The sequence below is a fragment of the Rhinatrema bivittatum genome, chromosome 3, assembly GCF_901001135.1.
Source record: "Rhinatrema bivittatum chromosome 3, aRhiBiv1.1, whole genome shotgun sequence".
Taxonomy (NCBI): Eukaryota; Metazoa; Chordata; class Amphibia; order Gymnophiona; family Rhinatrematidae; genus Rhinatrema; species Rhinatrema bivittatum.
The window spans coordinates 499,187,441-499,207,322 of record NC_042617.1 but is presented as its reverse complement, the minus strand read 5'-3'; the positions used below and the strand labels follow the sequence as shown (position 1 = coordinate 499,207,322).

At 41.3% G+C, this 19,882-nt stretch overlaps 1 protein-coding gene across 3 annotated transcripts in view; it reads left to right on the top strand.

The window, feature by feature from the left end:
* The window catches only part of PKHD1 (PKHD1 ciliary IPT domain containing fibrocystin/polyductin), a 1,284,809-nt gene that overhangs the window by 653,974 nt on the left and 610,953 nt on the right, over nt 1-19,882 (top strand). For all 3 annotated transcript variants that reach the window (XM_029596114.1, XM_029596113.1, XM_029596115.1), the window contains 3 exons: nt 2,584-2,696; nt 4,823-4,919; nt 15,317-15,451. In XM_029596114.1, the coding sequence (XP_029451974.1) occupies nt 2,584-2,696; nt 4,823-4,919; nt 15,317-15,451 (345 nt within the window). The remainder of the gene's footprint in view (nt 1-2,583; nt 2,697-4,822; nt 4,920-15,316; nt 15,452-19,882) is intronic.

The window sequence follows — 19,882 nt, the reverse complement described above, 5'->3', positions numbered from 1 at the left end:
ATGTATACCCTGGAAGACATGAAGTGCAGGGGAGATATGATACAGACATTCAGATACCTTAAAGGTTTTAATGATGCACGAACTTCGAACCTTTTCCATTGGAAAGAAAACAATAGATCTAGGAGTCTTGAAATGAAACTCAGGGGGGATGACTAAAAACCAATGTCAGGAAATATTTCTTCATGGAAAGGGTAGTGGATGCCTGGAATGCCCTTCTGGATGATGTGGTAAAGGCGAAAACAGTCAAAGAATTCAAAAGGGCATGAGATAAACACTTGGCTCTCTGAAGGCTAGAGGATGGAAATGAGAAAAGCATGCAGGGGTGTAACTTGCTGGTGCGGCGTTTATTACCCTTAGCAGAAGGCATGGAGATCACTATCCTTAACAAATAAGCCTTGATGCTTTTAATGCAACTGCAAAAAAACCCAAAAACCAATTGCACTATGTGATACTTGAGGAATTTTACTAAAATGACACTTAAATGTAGAAAACGTATCACCTCTTAATGAAATAATTCACATTAGATAATTTTAGATAGGGTCTTTTGAAATATATAAAATATCCAACATACCCTTTTTTGGGGGGATTGGTAGCTCTTGTGAATCTTAAAAATGATCCTAATGTGAATTATTTCATTAAGAGGTGATACGTTTTCTACATTTAATGCAACTTCAACATTGCTCTCCACTTAGATGGCTAGAGGATGGAAATGAAGAATAGTGTGCAGAGGGCTAACTTGTTTGGTGCAGCAGTTATTACCCTTAACAGATGCTCCCTGCTTAGGTGGCAGGGGGAAAAGAGGAATTGGATTCAGACAACAACCGAGGGCCCCTGACTTCTACGGTTTGGGATACTGATACACAGAAATAAGGGGAAAAGCAAGGGACTGCTATTATGTTCAAGACCTAAAGAAAATGAAGAAAGCTCGCATGGGTTAACTTTTTGGTGGCAGTTACTACCCTTAGCAGAAGGCATGGAAATTACTACTACCCTTAACCAATAATCCTTGATGCTTTAAATGCAACTGAAACATTGCTCCCCACTTCAATGGCAGGGAGAAAAGGGGAACTGGATTCAGGCAACAACCAAGAGGGCCTTGACTTCTTCAGCTTGGGTTCTGATGTGCAGATATAAGAGAAAAAGCACAGGACTACTTCTATGGCCAAGTTCATCAGAAAAGCAAGTCAAGCAACACTCTCTGAATTTTCAAGAAAGCTCATCATCCCATAAAAAATGTTACTAGCTGAAATTTTTATGGGTATCATAAGGTTTGGGGCTAACTGTTCAGAGTGACAGTTACTACCCTTAAGAGAAATATGGGAGTAGCCTGCACAGAGTGGCAGGTTACCTTAAGCTTGCTGGGTAGACCGGATGGACCATTTGGTCCTTTTCTGCTGTCATTATGTGTGTTTTGCCCCCAATACCAATACACAGAAGAACCAAATATGGCCAATAATGACATCTTTATTGTAAGGAAAATTTGTCTTTGGTTTACAAGGTATTGGTGGAAGGAAAGAGAACAGTACACAGAGTGCAGTGCCTGACTGCTCTCCAAACTCCTTCAGAGAGCTCACTATTACATCTCTTTCCTATATACAGTATTCTTGCTATAGGCTTCATAGCCCTCTGTTCCCCCCTCCTCCATCATACATTACCCAGACCTCTTGTAATTTATCATTTACCATGCACCAGAAAAGGTCACTGCTTCCTACCCCCAAGCCAATATAAGCTCCCCCCTTCTGACCACAAATGTCCCAGCTCTGGCTCTGCATTTCACCTCGGCGCCCAGGCAAAATGCTTCATGCTGTCTGCTAAACTGTTGTCAGCCTGGCACGCACTGGTTCCTCTTTAGTACATGTTCCTTCTGTGCTGTCTGTCAGTGTCTCTGTAAAGATGCAACTCTCTCTTTAACTGGGGCTTTGGAGACATGAGCATATTACCTGACCTTTGGTGCTCGTTGCAAAGCAGATTTATACAATTACTATGTCACTATGTAACTAGGTTCAGAAAGTGAAGTTGTGGTAATGATACAGTGCCATCATTTGTTGCATGAGTAGGGAGAAATTAGAGATGCTTATCTGACCTGGATACTGTCAAATGTCCTCCAAGCATAGTCAGCCAGATGTAGTCATCACTTCATATCTGAATGTTTGTTTCAGTCTGGATGCTTTTATCAGTCAGATTAAAAGTAACCAGTAATGACTAGCAAAAATGTCCAGCTTCAGCTTCTATTGCAGCTTTTGCTTACAATAGCAATACTGTGGCGTGGTGAGTTTTGTCATTCAAAATGAATGTGCGGTAGCCATGGTGCTACCAGTCATCAGTATCTGCAACTGGTCATTTTTGGTAAGGCTCTGGTTTGGCTCCAATGCTGCTTGCTTATTGAACACATTACCCTGCGAATGGCTGCGGTAAGACTTCAGTGTAGTTTCTTTAGAAAACTTAAATTTCCATCCAGTCCCAAGAAATAAAACATCTGGTTTCGGTGATTAGGCAAGTGATTATTAGAAAAATTCTACTTTTTGGGGAATCCTTCCATAGTAAGAGGAAAACTGGTTTAACAGTGAATCAAATTCTTTGCAGGATAATACAGTCTGTGGTGCAGGCTATGGTTACTTCTTTCATCTCGCACCCGGGGGACCATCCCAGGCTCCTGTGCAGTCCTTCAACAAGAATTCTGCCAATTCTTGTATAAGGTACATATTATTCTCCTTTGTTTTTTTGTTGTTTGTTTTTTTTAATTATCTCCTGCAAGATTTTTTTCTTCTTCACATTCTGCTCTTTCATTCAAGCCCTTCAGTAGTTTCCTGTTTATCCACCCAACCATGACACTTTTCAAGACATTATGTGGTGGATAGTAGCTTTCAGTGTCCTGTGCTGATTCTGTCACAAACCTTCTCCATACCAGTTTCACTAGATATTTTACCTCAACCATGCACTGCTCTGGTCTGTGATAACACTAGGGATGTGAATCGTTTTTTGACGATTTAAAATATCGTCCGATATATTTTAAATCGTCAAAAATCGTTAGAGCCGCGATACAATAACAATTCCCCCGATTTATCGTCAAAAAATCATAAATCGGGGGAAGGGGGAGGGGAAAGGGGAGGGCGGGAAAACCGGCACACTAAAAAAAACCCTAAAACCCACCCCGACCCTTTAAAATAAATCCCCCACCCTCCCGAACCCCCCCAAAATGCCTTAAATTACCTGGGGTCCAGAGGAAGGGTCCCGCTGTGATCTTCCACTCTCGGACCTCCGGTGCTTGTAGAAATGGCGCCGGCGCTACCTTTGGTTTTTCCGTACAGAAAAATGATTCGCGGCAGGAGATCGCTCCCGGACCCCCGCTGGACCCCCAGGGACTTTTGGCCAGCTTGGGGGGGCCACCTGACCCCCACAAGACTTGCCAAAAGTCCAGCGGGGGTCCGGAATGACCTCCTGCAGTCAAATCGTGTTGTCTACGGCCGGCGCCATTTTGCGCAAAATGGCGGAAAAACGATTCGCATGCAGGAAGTCATTCCCGGACCCCCGCTGGACTTTTGGCAAGTCTTGTGGGGGTCAGGAGGCCCCCCCAAGCTGGCCAAAAGTCCCTGGGGGTCCAGCGGGGGTCCGGGAGCGATCTCCTACGCTCCTGACCTCAGGGGACAAAAAACAAAATGGCGCTGGCGCTACCTTTGACCTGTCATATGACAAGGCAAAGGTAGCGCCGGTGCCATTTCTACAAGCACCGGAGGTCCGAGAGTAAAAGATCACACCGGGACCCTTCCTCTGGACCCCAGGTAATTTAAGGCATTTTGGGGGGTTCGGGAGGGTGGGGGATTTATTTTAAAGGGTCGGGGTGGGTTTTAGGGTTGTTTTAGTGTGCCGGTTTTCCTGCCCTCCCCCCCACTGGACCCCAGGTAATTTAAGGCATTTTGGGGGGGTTCAGGAGGGTGGGGGATTTATTTTACAGGGTCGGGGTGGGTTTTAGTGTGCCGGTTTTCGATTTTCATGATTTTCACGATATTTAAAAAACCCAAACGGCGACGATCCGATTCCCTCTCCCTCCCAGCCGAAATCGATCGTTAAGACGATCGATCACACGATTCACATCTCTAGATAACACCATATGACTACTTTTGAAAAAAATCTTGCACTCACTGAAATTCAGTCAACAAGAATCATTGATGATGAATGATGACGCCTTTAATGTTGCTGTGATGGCAACTGGCAACTACTCCTTAGTTTCCCCTACCATCCGCTCTTGCTGTACCAAAGGCCCTGCCAGCAGTAAGGGACCATGAGACCTACTACTTGTGTGAGCGTCAGGTTGTTGGAGAGAGAAAATGCATCATGTGTATCAGACAGTGTTTTAAGACCAGTATAATGAGATTCTAAGAGGAAAAAGGAAAAAGAGAAAATTGCCCCAAGAAAGAGATCCCCTGGAAGCTGCCACTGGCCTGGACAATGGGCAGTAAGCTGTACCGCTTATTCGACATATTGCTGTGGAAGCAGCACTAGCAAAATATCTTCTCCTTCTGTCCCTCCAAGTACATCCACCGGCACTAGTCAGGCTACCTCACCCGTATTGTAACTGGAAGAAATAAATAGGAGGAAGAATTATGGAACATTTGTAATGGAAAATAACACAAAAAAATCATTACAGCTGTGATTTGTTCTTATGCGTTCTAGACAAAAGGTGATAGCTTAGTACGGTATTTTCCATGAGAAATTCATACAGGTGAAACTGACACATTTGTTTTCATACATCTCTACATGCTTCACCAAATTTGAGAAGATGCACTTGCAAACTGTCTTTATTTCATATTTTCTGCCCCAACAGGTATGGTCTCTGGGTATATCCAGCATATCAGCCTCAGAGTACAGGCACAGCTGTGTTTCAGAGCTTCACGGCCTGGGGGAGTCAAGGCGGGGCTCAGGTAAGACCCATTGCAGGATTAGTTAGTTGCCTTGTTTGTTCATGCAGAACAGGTTTTATGTGCCATGTTAGGGCTCTCCCTAGCTGATGGCAATGTTTGCCTTTCAAGCTCCTTGGAGGTCTGTAGCAAATTGCCAAATGAATTAGGCATAAAAGATGTTTACAGAAAGCTGTTTGCTAAGAAGTCAATGGAAAAAAGTCAACCTCCTTCCAGGGGAAAGCTGGGGATCTGTATCTAATAATTTTCTGGAAGCCTGCAGAGAAACATATCTAAATCTCACTACTAAGAAATTGCAGATGTTTGTGGGGTTTCCATGAACAGCAATGGGCAGATACTGCAATTCCATAACTTTCTGGAGGAACTACCCTGCACTTAAGTTATTTATGAGGGATAACCTTGTATCTAGTGTAAATTACTCCAGATTTGACTCACTGCTTAAAACAAAAAGTGATAGCACTGCAGGCAGGCAAGTAGTTCCCTGTTCACTTTTAGGCTTTTCCTGCTGTTACATCACATTTTATTTTGGAATGATGACTGGACTTCTGCCACCTTTCAGTACACTGCCCAGAGTCTGCATCAGAGAGGGCTTCAGTCCTTTTTATATTCAGCCTGGGAAGCTTGTCTGTTTGGGATGGACTTAACAATATTTTGCCTCCATAATTTTATGATTCACCATTCTTGTTGCCACCACCAGTACCTTTTATGTGTCACCGTCCATTGTCAATAGACTGGCTATGATATGCAATGATTATCATGTTATTGAGGACAAAATCATCTTTCCAAACCTGAAGGGGAAGAGTTCCCTAAAATTCTGAATAAATAATAATAAAACAAAACAATTCTTAGGGAAAGAAGCACGTGCGCCCGATTTTATAACATACGCGCGGAAACACGCACATGTTATAAAATCTGGGGTTGACGCGTGCAAGGGGGTGCACAATTGTGCACCTTGTGCGCGCTGAGCCACTCTGCCTTCCTCCGTCCCCTCCCCCTTAACCTAACCTTCCCACCCCTTCCCCTATCCTTTCCCCCCTAGCCCTACTCTAACCCCCCCAAAAATATTTATCCTACCTTTTGCGCCTGCCTCTGGCCCCGCCCCCGGCCTGCCCCATTTGTAAAGCCCTGGAACTTACACATGTCCCAGGACTTTATGCGTGTCGCTGGGCCTTTTTAAAATAGGCCTGGCACGTGTAAGGCAGGTTACATGCATAAATCCTCCGGATTTACATGCGTAACCTTTTTAAAATCCTGCCCTTAGTGTTTTAAACAGTTCAATTTAACATTAATAGTTCCCAACCCCATTTGTCTCAGATGCTATTTACTAGTACCTGTGGTGAAACTGTATGTTCCTGCACTGTTTTACTGCAAGTTATTTATTCTGGGATTTAATAAACTGTGGTATCTGAGAATAGCAATGTAGTAAATTGCAGTGCCATAGGCAGGAAATAAGCAAATTCATGGCCTTGGCAATTTGCAATGGTGACCCCAGTCCATTCCATCCTGCCACCAAATGTATACAAATATTAAATCCCTCAATCCATCAATGCCTCCCCCCTCAATAGCAGGTCTAAACTTAGCTGTATTTAAATTCTATGGCTAAGTGAGCACATGTACGCATATATTCAGTGGCATAGCTAAGCTAAATCCAGCTAAGTTACTTAAATGACCAGGTTTTAATATCAACCTCCAGATGCTTTGATTTTACTTGCCATTCTCTGCCAGTAGGGCCTTGGATGCAAGAATGTTCTCTTTGGAATGGGCACTTGCAGTTAGCTAAACAAAGTGTAAGCTCCCAGGGATGGGCATCTACAGTTAAACAGTATGCCAAAGTTGGATACACAGTGTACTGTTCAGCTGTAGGTGTCTGTCAGAATTTACACTGGAAATTAAGCTCTTGGGTACAAGGTTGAGTAAACTCATATTTCTGGTGGCCAAAGTTATTCTTTTGCTGTGCCCAGTCTGATAGAAGCAGCTAGACACTACTACATTGAGTGCTGCAATAGTATAATATGGCCACCGGAAATGTGGGTTAAGTTTTTTAATACTGCTGTGACCCAGAAGTTAAATTTCAAGTGTCAAGAAAATGTGCTTTAAGCTGTCTGCCTTTTGTACCCCACTGCATTGCTGAGGAACAGCTAATGCTTTCTTTTACATGGGATTTGCATGCACCTGCACTAATCTTATCACTGGTTTTTACTAGGGGTGTGCATTCATTTTCCACGTATTGGCAATTCGAACGTATATGTCCCTATTCGTTGTATTTGTGGGGTCACGAAACATATGGCGAACCCTCACAAATACAATGTATCTAATGAATAAACCCTCCACCCTCCTGATCCCCCCAAGACTTACCAAAAGTCCATGGTGGTCCAACGGGGGTCCTGGCACGATCTCCTGCACTCGGGCTGTCGGCTGCCAGTATTCAAAATGGCGCCGATAGCCTTTGCCCTCACTATGTCACAGGAGATACCTGTGCCATTGGTCGGCCCCTGTCACATGGTAGGAGCAATGGACGGCTGGCGCCATCTGTTGGAGAATCACTTGATGTAGTGAACTCGGCTAGCCGCAGATTGAACAAGCTCCAGCCATTTCCCACCTATTTTGCAAATATATCACTTTTTAACGCCTCATCACAAACTTTTTTCCTTAAGATTCAGCTGAATTGCAGCTGCACACACTAACTTTGCTGAAGAATTTTATGAATGGTGACAAAAATGCAAAAAAAGAGAAAGAAAAGATGAAAGCTCCCAATTCTAAGATAGCGACCATCCCTCCTGACTTGCCTGAAAATGTAGGTGAGGAATCGCTAGAAGACAAAATTTCCCAAGCCGATATCAGAGCAAATCGTGGACGTGAGATCCTTCCTCGGAGATTTTGACACCAGAATGAAGCGGGTTGAAGGCTGTGTAGCTCTCATGGAAGATGACGTTGGAACTCTCAAGAGAAGACTTAATGAGCCGGAAAAAGCAGCTAAGACACGGGATGAAAAATTTGACAATCTTGAAAATAGATCACAAAGGAACAACTTGCGTTTTTTTTGGGTTCCCTGAAACGATCATGGTCTCAGAGCTAATGGCAGCAGTGGAAAAATGGCTGACTGCAAAAATTCCTGCTCTACAGGCTCTTATGGGGAACCTCATGGAACGGTCCCATAGGCTGGGTGTGAAACCACCACCAAAAGAGACACGCAGACCATGGGTAGTCATTGCCCAGCTTCTCAATTATGCTCATAAAGTAATTATTAAGGGGGGGTGGAGTCAAGATGGCGACTCACTATGACAGACTGCACCCTCGCTCCAGTGTTTCTATTTCTGCTAAGTTAATTTCCAAAGCAAGAATGGCTCTGAAAAGAAAAGGGAAGACAAGAAGTTACCCCTCGACTTCAATGCTTCCTCCGGGGCAGAAAACAATTGCACAGTGTGTGTCAAAACCAGCAATTTTGGGTCTGGGAGGTCTGGCTATTGGGTCACAGAAAGGAGACTGTGACTGTGACCCGACCTCGGAAGGAACATCCCTCAGCCCCTTGGATGAGCATCTACTTCCGGCTGTGAGGGCAGCCTTGACACCCCACCAGAAGAGACACGCAGACCACGGGTGTCATTGCCCGGGTTCTCAATTATGCTCATAAAGTAATTATTTTGGGGGGTGGAGTCAAGATGGCGACTCGCTAAGACAGACTGCACCCTCGCTCCGGTGTTTTCTATTTCTGCTAAGTTAATTTCCAAAGCAAAAATGGCCGTTATCAGAGTTTTACAGATTATTATTTGGTCTTTCCAACAATCAAGAGACCTGGCATGAAAATGAGTTGGATAATATAAGACATTGTTTTGTACTTTGTTTTTCAATCATTCTGAAGGCTTCAATGGTTATTTGGGAGAAGGCACTGATTCAAGAAAGTAAACATCACAGTTTCAATTCGGGAAAATGGCTGATCCGTCAACAACGGATGACTCCCAGTCCCACTAGAGGGAAATACATTATCAGAGGGGGGTCAAGGGCTGGGGCTTTTTGACAACATGGACTCTGATATGGAACTTTTGTGTTCTCAAAGGGAAGAGGATAGGGTGGGGGGAGGACTGATGCCGAAAATCTATTTTTTTAATGGGGTAGTATCTACACAATTAATACTTTATAGTTTTTTTTTAGCATTAACATACCAAAATGCCAGGGAAACTTTGTGTTGTGTTTCTGGGTCAGATCTAATTGCGATTTGCAGCCTAAGAATTTTGTCATTTCCATATCTAGTCTATTTGATATATCTTGGCTTATAATATAGTCACATGGAATATCTCCAGTCTGGGAATACTGGTAAAAAGAGAAAACGTTCTGGCCAGACTGAACAAGTCTCTATGAAACTCATTTAAGTGAAGTAGAAATAGCTAAATTGAAGAAAAAAGGGATCAACCAAGTATTCTCCACTGCACAGACATCTAAAAGCTGCAGGGTGACCATCCTCATTCATAAGGCACTTGACTTTCATATGACTAAAATGATGGCAGACCCAGAGGGGAGGTACTTATTTCTTGTGGGAAAACTAATGGGAATTATGCTAACATTAATATCAGTATACACCCCCAACAGATATGACCATTCTTTCTTCTCAGGGTTGGTTTCTCAGGTCTCACAACTCGACAATACCCCTATTATCTTGGGTGGAGACTTAAATTGTACCATAGACCCCCTCTTGATAGGCAACTTTGCAGGGGAGTCACCCCATGAGCGATAATAAAGGCCCCCTTTTTTATGTAAGCAATTAGATCTGTTAGATCTTTGGAGGAATCTGCATCCAGGTGAAAGAGCATATACCCACATGGCACATGCACATTCAGCTTGGTCCCGGATTGACTATTTACTTATCTCAGAAAATGTATTTGCTCAATTCCCTAAAGATTCTATTGAAGACCTGATTATTTCAGACCATAGTCCAGTATTGGCACATATAATATTGGGGAAACCTCAGGGGCGCAGCCAATGGAAATTACCTATCAGTGTATCCAAAGATCCAGAATTTCCCATATATTTATGCAAGAATATGTTGAGTTTAATGGGAATCATGCTACTCAGCCAATTCTGTTCTGGGAAACAGCAAAAGCTGTGTTGTGGGGTAATATTATCAGTTATATTAGTTATAAATTGAAACAAATGAACAGGGAGATTATTCACTTAGAAACCTCACTCAGGACCCTGAATCGTAAACTAACAGGGTATCCTGCAAATCCCTATTTGGAGAAATACAAAGCCATTCAGATGGTGCTCAATGATCTATTACATAACAGAGCTCTAAACGCTTTACAGCGTGTGAAATATCATATGTTCCAATATGCCAATAAATCTGGATGCATGCTGGCGTGACTTTTAAAAAGTCAAATACCTTCTAAGTTTATAGCAGCTACAAAAAATCATAAGGGGGAAATATGTACATCTACCTCAGATATAGCACAAGTATTTTCCAAAATTATCAGGAGTTATACGCTGCGAGGAAGCTGATTCAGATTCTGTTACTAAATTTCTCGACCAAATTCTTTGTGGTTCACCATCTGAGGAGGCACTTACTAAGTTGAAAAGGACATAGGAGTGAAAGAAATAGTATTTATTTATTTATTTATTTATTATTTTTTAGGAACCAACATTTGATCTGAGATATTACATCGGTTTACATTCAGGTACTGTAGGTAGTTCTCTATCCTCAGAGGGTTTACAATCTAAGTTTTGTACCTATTAAATATCTGCCGGCACTCAAAGCCCTGGGCCCAGATGGATTGGACACTTTTTTTTTTACAAAGAACTAATTTAGGACATCCCAGAACCCTTACGCGGTGACTATGAGGACATGTGGGCTCAGGGTTGTATGCCAGATTCCATGAAAACAGCTATGATAGTAGTATTACCAAAACCTAGAAGGGATGTGCAGTTTGCTTCGTCACATCGACCCATTTCTCTATTAAACTTAGATATCAAAATCTATGCTAAGATTTTAGCAAATCATTTGGATAATGCCTCAGATTACATCTGCAGATCAGGTGGGCTTTGTCCATGGTCAACAATCTACAGTCAACATACATAAAGTTTGGAGCGCATTGGAAAAATGCAAAACCAACTCTGTCTCAGACCCTCTCCTGATAAGTTGCGATGCAGAGAAGGCCTTTTACAGAGTGGCCTGACCCTTTCTGTGCAAGGTTCTTCTCAAATTCTTCTCAAATCGTTCCAGCTACTCTTCTTCTTCTCCAAGTTCTAATTTTCCCTTGTTTATTGTAACTTCTTCGCTACATATCAACACCAGTTTTCGTTCAATGTTTATCACTCCCCTGTTTTCTGTAAACCGGCATGATATGATTTTATCATGAATGCCGGTATAAAAAAGCTTTAAATAAATAAATAAATAAATAAATAAATAAATTTGGTTTTGTGGGGAACATTTACAATTTTATAACATTATTATACACAAACCCTGAGGCCAGAATTTTGGTAAACGGAATGTTATCAGCTGAGTTTCCTCTTTGCAGGTGGATCCGCCAAGGTTGCCCTCTATCACCCCTCTTATTTATTCTTTCGGTTGAGCCCCTTGTTCTTAAGCTGCATTCTGTTCCTGAGATTTCGGGTATTCCTATGGGGCCCTTAGTATATACAACATTTCTATTTGCTGACGATATACTTCTATTTTTATCTAATGCTAGACAAGCTCTTCCGAATGCATTACAAGCATTTGCACAATATAAGCTTGTGGTGGGGTTTAAATTAAATCTCATTAAAACAGTGTCCCTAGATATCTCGGGGAAGCTCACATCAAATTGGCCTTCATTTCCAGTAAAGTGGGTAGGAGACACTATAAAGTATTTAGGGGTATTAATTCACAAAGACCCAGATCAATGGTACCAAATTAATATCCCCCACTAATTGTATATGTTACCTTATAAATATAAATATGTTACCTTATATATAAATATGTTACCTAAATATAAATATGTTACCTTATAAATATGTTTTATAAGTTATATCTCTGTTTTTTATTAGTTGCCTTGTATTAGACTTCGACTATTTTTATTGTTCCATATATAACGCTCCGGCGTATGTTTTTGTTCTCTGTACACCGACGCGATATCTCTGAAGAGCGGCGGTATATAAAAATCAATCAATAAATAAATAATTGACAAATTAAGACTTAAATTGGAAGCTTGGCTCTCTCTCCCTCTATCTCTTCAGGGCTGTGTGGCAATTATAAAAATGATTATTACCCCAAAACTCCTGTATCTTTTGCTCATGCTCCTAGAAATGCTACAAATCAAAAAATAAAGAAATATACAGACCATTTTAAGAGTCTTTTTATGGAAAGGGAAAAGATCATGCCTGGCATATTCTCTTTTAACCTCCCCAAGAATACAAGGGGGTTTAAACCTTTTGGACTTTAAGATATATTTTTGGGCACAAATCTTCATATTTTGGGAGACTGGTTACATGGTAGGGGTGTGCATTCGGTCCCTATGTATTGGCAATCTGCAACGGATGTGGCCATATTCGTTGTATTTGTGGGGAAGCGAAACGTATCGCGATTCCCCATGAATACATGAATCTTCACCGAAGTATTCGGCTGCCTAAAGAAACCAATTTAAACAAACCCCCCACCCTCCTGACCCCCCCCCCCCCAAGACTTACCAAAACTCCCTGGTGGTCCAGCGGGGGGTCCAGGAGCTATCCCGTGCACTCACACCCTCGGTGCTGGTTTCAAAATGGCGCCGATAGCCTTTGACCTACTGTCACAGGGGCTACCGGTGCCATTGGTCAGCCCCTGTCACATGGCCATCGGCACCATCTTGTGCTCCTACCATGTGTCAGGGGCTGACCAATGGCACCGGTAGCCCCTGTGACATAGTAGGTCAAAGGCTATCGGCGCCATTTTGAAACCAGCACCGAGGGTGTGAGTGCAGGGGATGGCTCCTGGACCCCCCCACTGGACCACCAGGGAGTTTTGGTAAATCTTGGGGAGGTTTGGAGGGTGGGGGGTTGTAGTTAATTTAATTTTAGCGGGGAACAAATCAAAATGGAAGTATTAACGAATCGGGGCTCCATACAGCCGAATGCAACATATCCGCCCCCGACGAATCCGAATCCCGAATGCAACATATGGCGTCCCTCTACACATCTGTATTACATGGTACATCTGAATATACGGATTACAGTTTGATCTCTGCCATTTTTGTAACTCTAGACCCAAAATTGGTTCTTCATATTTCATCCAGAGACCTTCAGACCTTTGGTGTTAAATCTGGCCTGTTCAAAACAATTCGTCAGGTATGGGTAGAGATGCATAAAGTAATGAATCTATCGCCACAAGTATCCCTACACTACCCTATTATCAGAAATCCACTACTCCCTTTTTTGAATCTCTTCCCAGACGTTTTCCCTTGCGTATATTAAATTGATGCTAAAAGATTTATTAGACCCGTCCTCAGGAAAACTCTATTCATTTACGGATCTTCAAGAGAAGCTGGGACTGCGCCCGAAGCACTTTTTGCTATATGCCCAATTACGGACATTTTGCCAGCGGTTGATGAAGGGGGTGGAGGGATAATTAGATAATTCCACATATAACAGTTTGCTTAAATTGTATATAGTGAGACAAGGTACCCTCTCTCACTTGTATAATTTTTATAAATTATAAATTATAAATCTATGCCATAAATTATAAATTATAAATTATAAATTATAAATCTATGCCATATAATACCTCTTAGCTCAACAACTAAAGAATTAATTTTCCAATCCATCTAGTCTATTTTGCAGATATCTTATTCATACTGATTCTTTTAAATCGCCTGTATATAACATGTCTATTACTACTGTTGTTTTTAATGTTATTTGTTATTAGTATTTATTCAATTTTCTCCAAGTTCATTTTCCTGTTCCATGTAAGACTCGCATGTTAAGTCACTCCAATGTTATATGTAAACCGAAATGATTAGCAACATTGTTGCTAGAATTTCGGTATATAAAAAATGTTAAATAAATAAATAAATAAATAAATAAATCTGTAATAACATATCCCATTTATGGAAATCTTCTGGTAAAATGGCAAGCTGATATCCAAGAGAATTAGACCTCCAGATGCTTTGAGATTGTTATTTGTCTATATAAAAGATCACTAACAATGTAAATCTTAGAGAAATGCAAGCGATAATTTTTCATAGGTTTGTATATTCCCCAATGAGGGCTTATCAATTGGCATTACAACGACTGGTGAATGTTTGAAATACGGTTCCCAATAGGCCTCATTAATACATTGTCTATGGTCTTGTCTGGGAGTCCAGGAATTCTGGGAATCTATACATAAACAGGTGTCTGCTCTATTTCATATGAATATCCATTGGTCATGTTCATTTTGTATACTTAACAATGACTATGGAGTAACAAAGTATTATCAACAATGATAACACTTTGTTTTTTTCTAAGGCTTGTCTGATTTCTAAAAAATGTTTATTATTGTACTGGTTAAAACCTGAATCTCCTACGGGATCCATGTGGTCATCCTTAATGACAGAGCTTTACCAGATGAAATATAGGTCTCTATATAGTTTTTTCACACAGATGAAGAAGCTTTTTTTCAGAGATATATGGTTTCCGTAATATCAGTCTCTACCAAACTCAGTCCACACATTGTTTCCCTTGGGGTGGTCCCACGGATAGGTTTTCAAGATTCCATGCAAAATTGTTTGGCTGCCAACATGTTATGAAATTATAATCTCAATGACATCAGTGGGAGGGCTGTGGGGGTTACGGGTTGGGACATAGGGGGAAAATGAGAATGTTTGCGGTTCAGTTCTGTATATCATGTTGATCTTGTATATGTTAAACATTTGAATGTACTGCATCATTCCTCAATAAAAATATTCTTGGAAACCCCCCCCAAAAAAACCTGTGCTGTTAGCACCCCTTATTGCATTGGCCCCATTTTTAGCTTGATTGAAACTGCAATAAGGGAAATAACATGCAAAATTGCTAGATAACACATGTTATTTTAGAGACAATTTGCATTATTTATCTTATTGAAGCTTATTAAATGGGTCCCACAGTATGTAAGGGAATAACTGATAACAGTTTAAAACAAGATCAATGCAAGAGTATTTGGTGCCCTAGGCAAACAATGGTTTTTCACCCCGTATCCCTAACACTTATCTACTGGTGGTATCTCTATGCTTGTTAGCCTCCAGCAGGATGGACGCCACTGGTAGTCCCAGGCCTTCTCCCACTGTTTTGACCTCCCACTCCCTAAGGTATGTGCTCTAGGCTACTGCCTAGTTTGCCTAATGGAAGCACTGACTCTGATTCAAAGCAGAATTAAGAGGAATCTCAGATTCAGTAAGGAAGAAATAATAAAACTATCTCTAGATTTTTTTTTTTTTCAGATTTCTCAAAGCACAAACCTTGAGCTTCGAAATTTCCAGATTTATTCTTGCAGAGATTTTGGAATTGACATCACAGAAAGTTTGGGGAACACTTCTGTTGCTAACAGCCTGCTGATTGGTCATTTTGCTCAACAGGTGAGAGTACTGATGGCAGTCTTTACTTCCCAACTGCAAGCAGGGCCAGTGCAAGGCTATTAGGCACCCTAGGCAAACATTCTGCCTTGCGCCCTCTCCCTCCCCTCTCCCCTCCCAGTCCAGGCCCCTGCTCTGATCTCGACCTCATTCACTCAGACAGGCCCCCTCTCTTAAACACACTTAGGTTGCTTGTCTCATTCACACTCACACCCTTACACAGGCTTCCTCCCTGTCTCTCATTAACACCATTGGTCTCTGGTACACACGCAATCCCTCTCACTCACACACACACATAGAGGCACTGCTCATGGCCCCATATGACTGCTCTTTGCTGCCCCCTAATGGATGGCACCCTAGATGACTGCCTAGTTTGCCTATCGGGATGCACCTGCCCTGACTGCAAGGCTCCCCAATCTCTTTTATATGAGGAATCTCATGCTCTTATGCTGATTTTTTTGTATGATATTTTAGGTTTATCTATTTAGCCAGTATATAGGACACATTAATTGAACTTCTGCTGATTATATGTGATTGAAAATGAAGTGTAAAACTGTCATATAGGGCGACATGAAGAAATCAAGAGATATTAAATACAAACTATTTTAAGCATGCACATATATTCAGAAAGTTACTATGTTTCTGCAATGTTTTATCTTCTTGTGAACCATATACAGAGGAGGATCTTGCTGCTTTGATTATGCCAGATTAAGACAGAAGACAAAGCAATTTCTACTCTTTGTATCTCACAGTCCAAGAAGATGGAATGTATCACACACCTCCTCAAATACTGTAATACTGAGCCTTTAAATATTGATGTGATGGACCCTATGCTTACCTGAAGCTTTTAGTTCAGTTATTAAGAGTACAAATTAGTATATGAGAGAGATATCATTCAAATGCAGCTCCTCCCTTTGAGGGGTCTAGAATGACTGTCCCTTGAGAGTCTATATAGCAGCTCCTTACAGAGAGCGTGGGGAGGCAGCCCCTTTAGGTTTGCCCAGAGTTAGGAAATACAGAGGAAATTTGCTTGAGTTGTTTTTTCAGGCCAGAGCCAATCAGAGTTGCCAGGAAAACTCCTACCACTTAAAATCTTAAACCTGGAAAATAGACCCAGAGTGAAAACCCTAACCAGCTCATGAATGGTTTGGATAAGGGTCAGGAGGGGTTTCCTTATCCAGTCCACTCACTGGCTGGCTGGCTAGGAATTTCTCTCTGGGTTTATTTTCCGGGTTTAAGATTTTAAGTGGTTGGAGTCTTGTGAGAGGCTGCACACCACCTGGGTTCAGGGCACGGGGGGACCCTGTGTCTGGGGTGGGGTAAGTTAGACAATACCTGTCCTCCAAGGCCCCCATGAGGAAAGCAGTTACCTGCTGCAGGGAGGCTCTCTGGTGTTAAATTCAGTTGGGGATAAAATACTTTGAGTTCAAGATCCAGGAGGATGTTTTGGCTGCCCCTTCCTTCCTATTTAAAGCAAAGAAAATTGCTTGCCTCAAGGGAATTCCTCCCAGCAGGGATCTCGAAAGAAGATATAAAGTGATTGTGCAAGAACCAAGGAGATCCTGAAGATCTGCTAACCGTGAGTAAGGGAAATAAAAAATCACTGTGGAAACCCATCCGGTGTTTTCACTACGCTGGGGAGAGAGAGAAGATTTCTTCTCTGTGCCATAGAATCTATACCATTTTTACCAGATTGGAAGGGGGTTTTTTTTGACCATTCTAAAGAGACCCTGTCCACCTGGAAGCTCCACTTAACCAAGCTCTGTAGAGTGGATCTTTTCCTGGCCCTGGTATGTGGGTCCTGCACAGAGAGAGGAAATAGACTGTAAGAAAATAAAACAAGAGAATTCTGTGGTGCTGCAGTCTGAGTTATTGTGCCATTCATCATCAGTGTTTGAACTGTAAAGACTTTAATTTTGGACACTAAATCAGTGACTCCAGAGTATTTCTTTCACACTCACTGCATGAACTATAAGGAGAAGTCACATCGGGCCCAGGAAGTAATCCTCCCCTCACCTATATAGGATCTGGCCATGGAAGTAAGATAGTAAAAGAGCTAGCCAGTGAGTGGTTTCAGCCCTGAAGAGAAACAAATTATTTTATGGCCCCGCCCATGCAGGATAGGCACACCAGGGTGGGGTTATATAGATATGGCATATTTGATAGCCTGGGTCCAGGGTTGATGATCAAGAAGACTCTGGTGCAGTGTGGGTGCCAAAACAGCTGATAGTCTGCCAGTTTATTATATACAACTTAAAAAAAGAAAAATGGTTTATAATAGGCCTTTAAGACAAAACCCTTTGGTTTCTTGTTGCTCTTGAAATCACCTACAGAATCCAGGACATTTCCATAATATACAAAAGTTTCAGTTAGGATAAAAACATTCACAGCAATTTACCATGAGGATCAGGTTTAAAAAATAATTCAGAACTTACATCAAATGCAGAGTGTGCTATATATATATGTGGGTTCCTATTAACTCTTAATACAGGCTATCTCTCATTTCTTATTCTCTTTTATTATTAAGGGACTGAATCAATAGTGGATACTTTGGGACATGTCTGGTGGTTCAATGGTACTGCTGCTCACTATGGATGCAACAAAAAAATAAATATTCTGCTATGAAAAAGGCTCTAGTTGTATCACTTAATGGGATTTAAAGTGACCATCATATAGTGTCTGATGCTGCAAGACTTATTTGATAGAGTCTTTGAAGCTCGGCAACTTGGTAACTATAAGTGCTGGTGGCTTATAGATGAGGCCTTAAAGCACAACGACCAGTTTAATCATCGGTCACTTCTTTTTGTCTTAACTATGACTATTTAAGCTGTGGTAGTCAATATTTATACAATGTGCACAATTGAGAGACTTGTAATGTACACTTATCTCCTTGGTCTGATCCTGAAGTCGATCCTCCAACGCTGCAGGGTTTCGGAGTAAGAAATTACTTATTCTTGGAGCTTCAGGAAAACATATACAGATGAGAATAGCTTAATTTAGCCCACTATGTAAGACAAAAATAAATTGTAAGCATGCCTTTCAGTGTTGTCGGATCGCTAACAATTTTAAATTATGGCTGATAATGGAAAAACACAAAATGACTCTGAAATGGTCAGCTTTGCACGCTGATGATAACAACTTATTAGCACTGCAAAAACGATAGCAATATATCGTGTTTAAAAAGATGCTCAAAGCAAATCAAAAGGGTACTTTAAGAACTTACTATCTGCTGACCAAACCTTTTTCTAAAATGTACGTCTGCCCAGCTGTATATTGCCTTCTTTAGTGTTTTTCTCCACGGCTGACAAATGAGCTGCTGCCAAAACGCCGCTTTTAAAGGGAATCCGTCGACTGTATTGACAGGCAGGAAATGACGTAGTTCAGCAAAAAAAGGAAAGGTCCAAATAAGGGCATTGACGTCTGCATTGGTGGCCATTTTGGTCTAAGTCCTTATATGGAAAGTGATGTCACAAAGAGGGGTATCCTGCGGCTATATTTGATGGTATTTAGTAAAAGACGCTCTCATTATGATCTCAGTATAAATCATTGTTTAAAAAATAACAATGATGCACTCTATGGCAATCTCTATTGGTTTTGTAAAGCATGTGGTCAAAAAGGCAAACATCAAAGGGATACCATGTCTTTGTGTACCAAATGCAAAAAACTTGTTATTATTGAAAGGAAACTATATATTATATTCATTGTTACAAGGTCTCTGTTATGTGAAAAATGACTATTGAGTGAAAATGAGATTTTAAAGTAATATACACCTATATGAGTGAATACCATTCTACTCTCTCATTTAGTCCTAAGGGTTCTGATGATTGAAGTCGGAAAATCCATTGATTCTCTTTGTGGTTTAGGAGAGATATTCTATCTCCTCCTTTCCAATGGGGTGGTATATGTTCTAAAATGGTCCACGTGAATTCTTCAAATGTATGTCCTAATGTGATACAATGTGACACTATAGGTGCCTTGATGTCCTGTTTGTTAATTATGCTGTGGTGTTCGGTGAGACGTGTGCAGATCTTATGTTTGGTCCGTCCAACATAAGTCTTTTTACAAGGACACAATAGGGCATACACAACAAATTCCGTATTACAATCTACTGTATTTTCCTTGTCATCTTTACTCCTGAGCATGGATCTTGCCAAACCAGACCTGTGTGTGCTGTGGCACAAAATGAACAGTGACCACAAAGAACCTGTCCAACTTCACTCAGTGGAAAATGTATGTTGGGGGCTGCTCTGACTATGCGTTGTTTAATATTCTGACCCCTTGAATAAGCAAACATTGGTTGGTCACTGAATACGGAATGTGGACTTAAAATGTGCCAATATTTAAGAATAGTGACTTTGATTAATGGAGTAAGGTTGGTGTGTTGTAATACACAAACCAATGCTGGAGTTGCCTCTTTATGACGATACTGTAGTA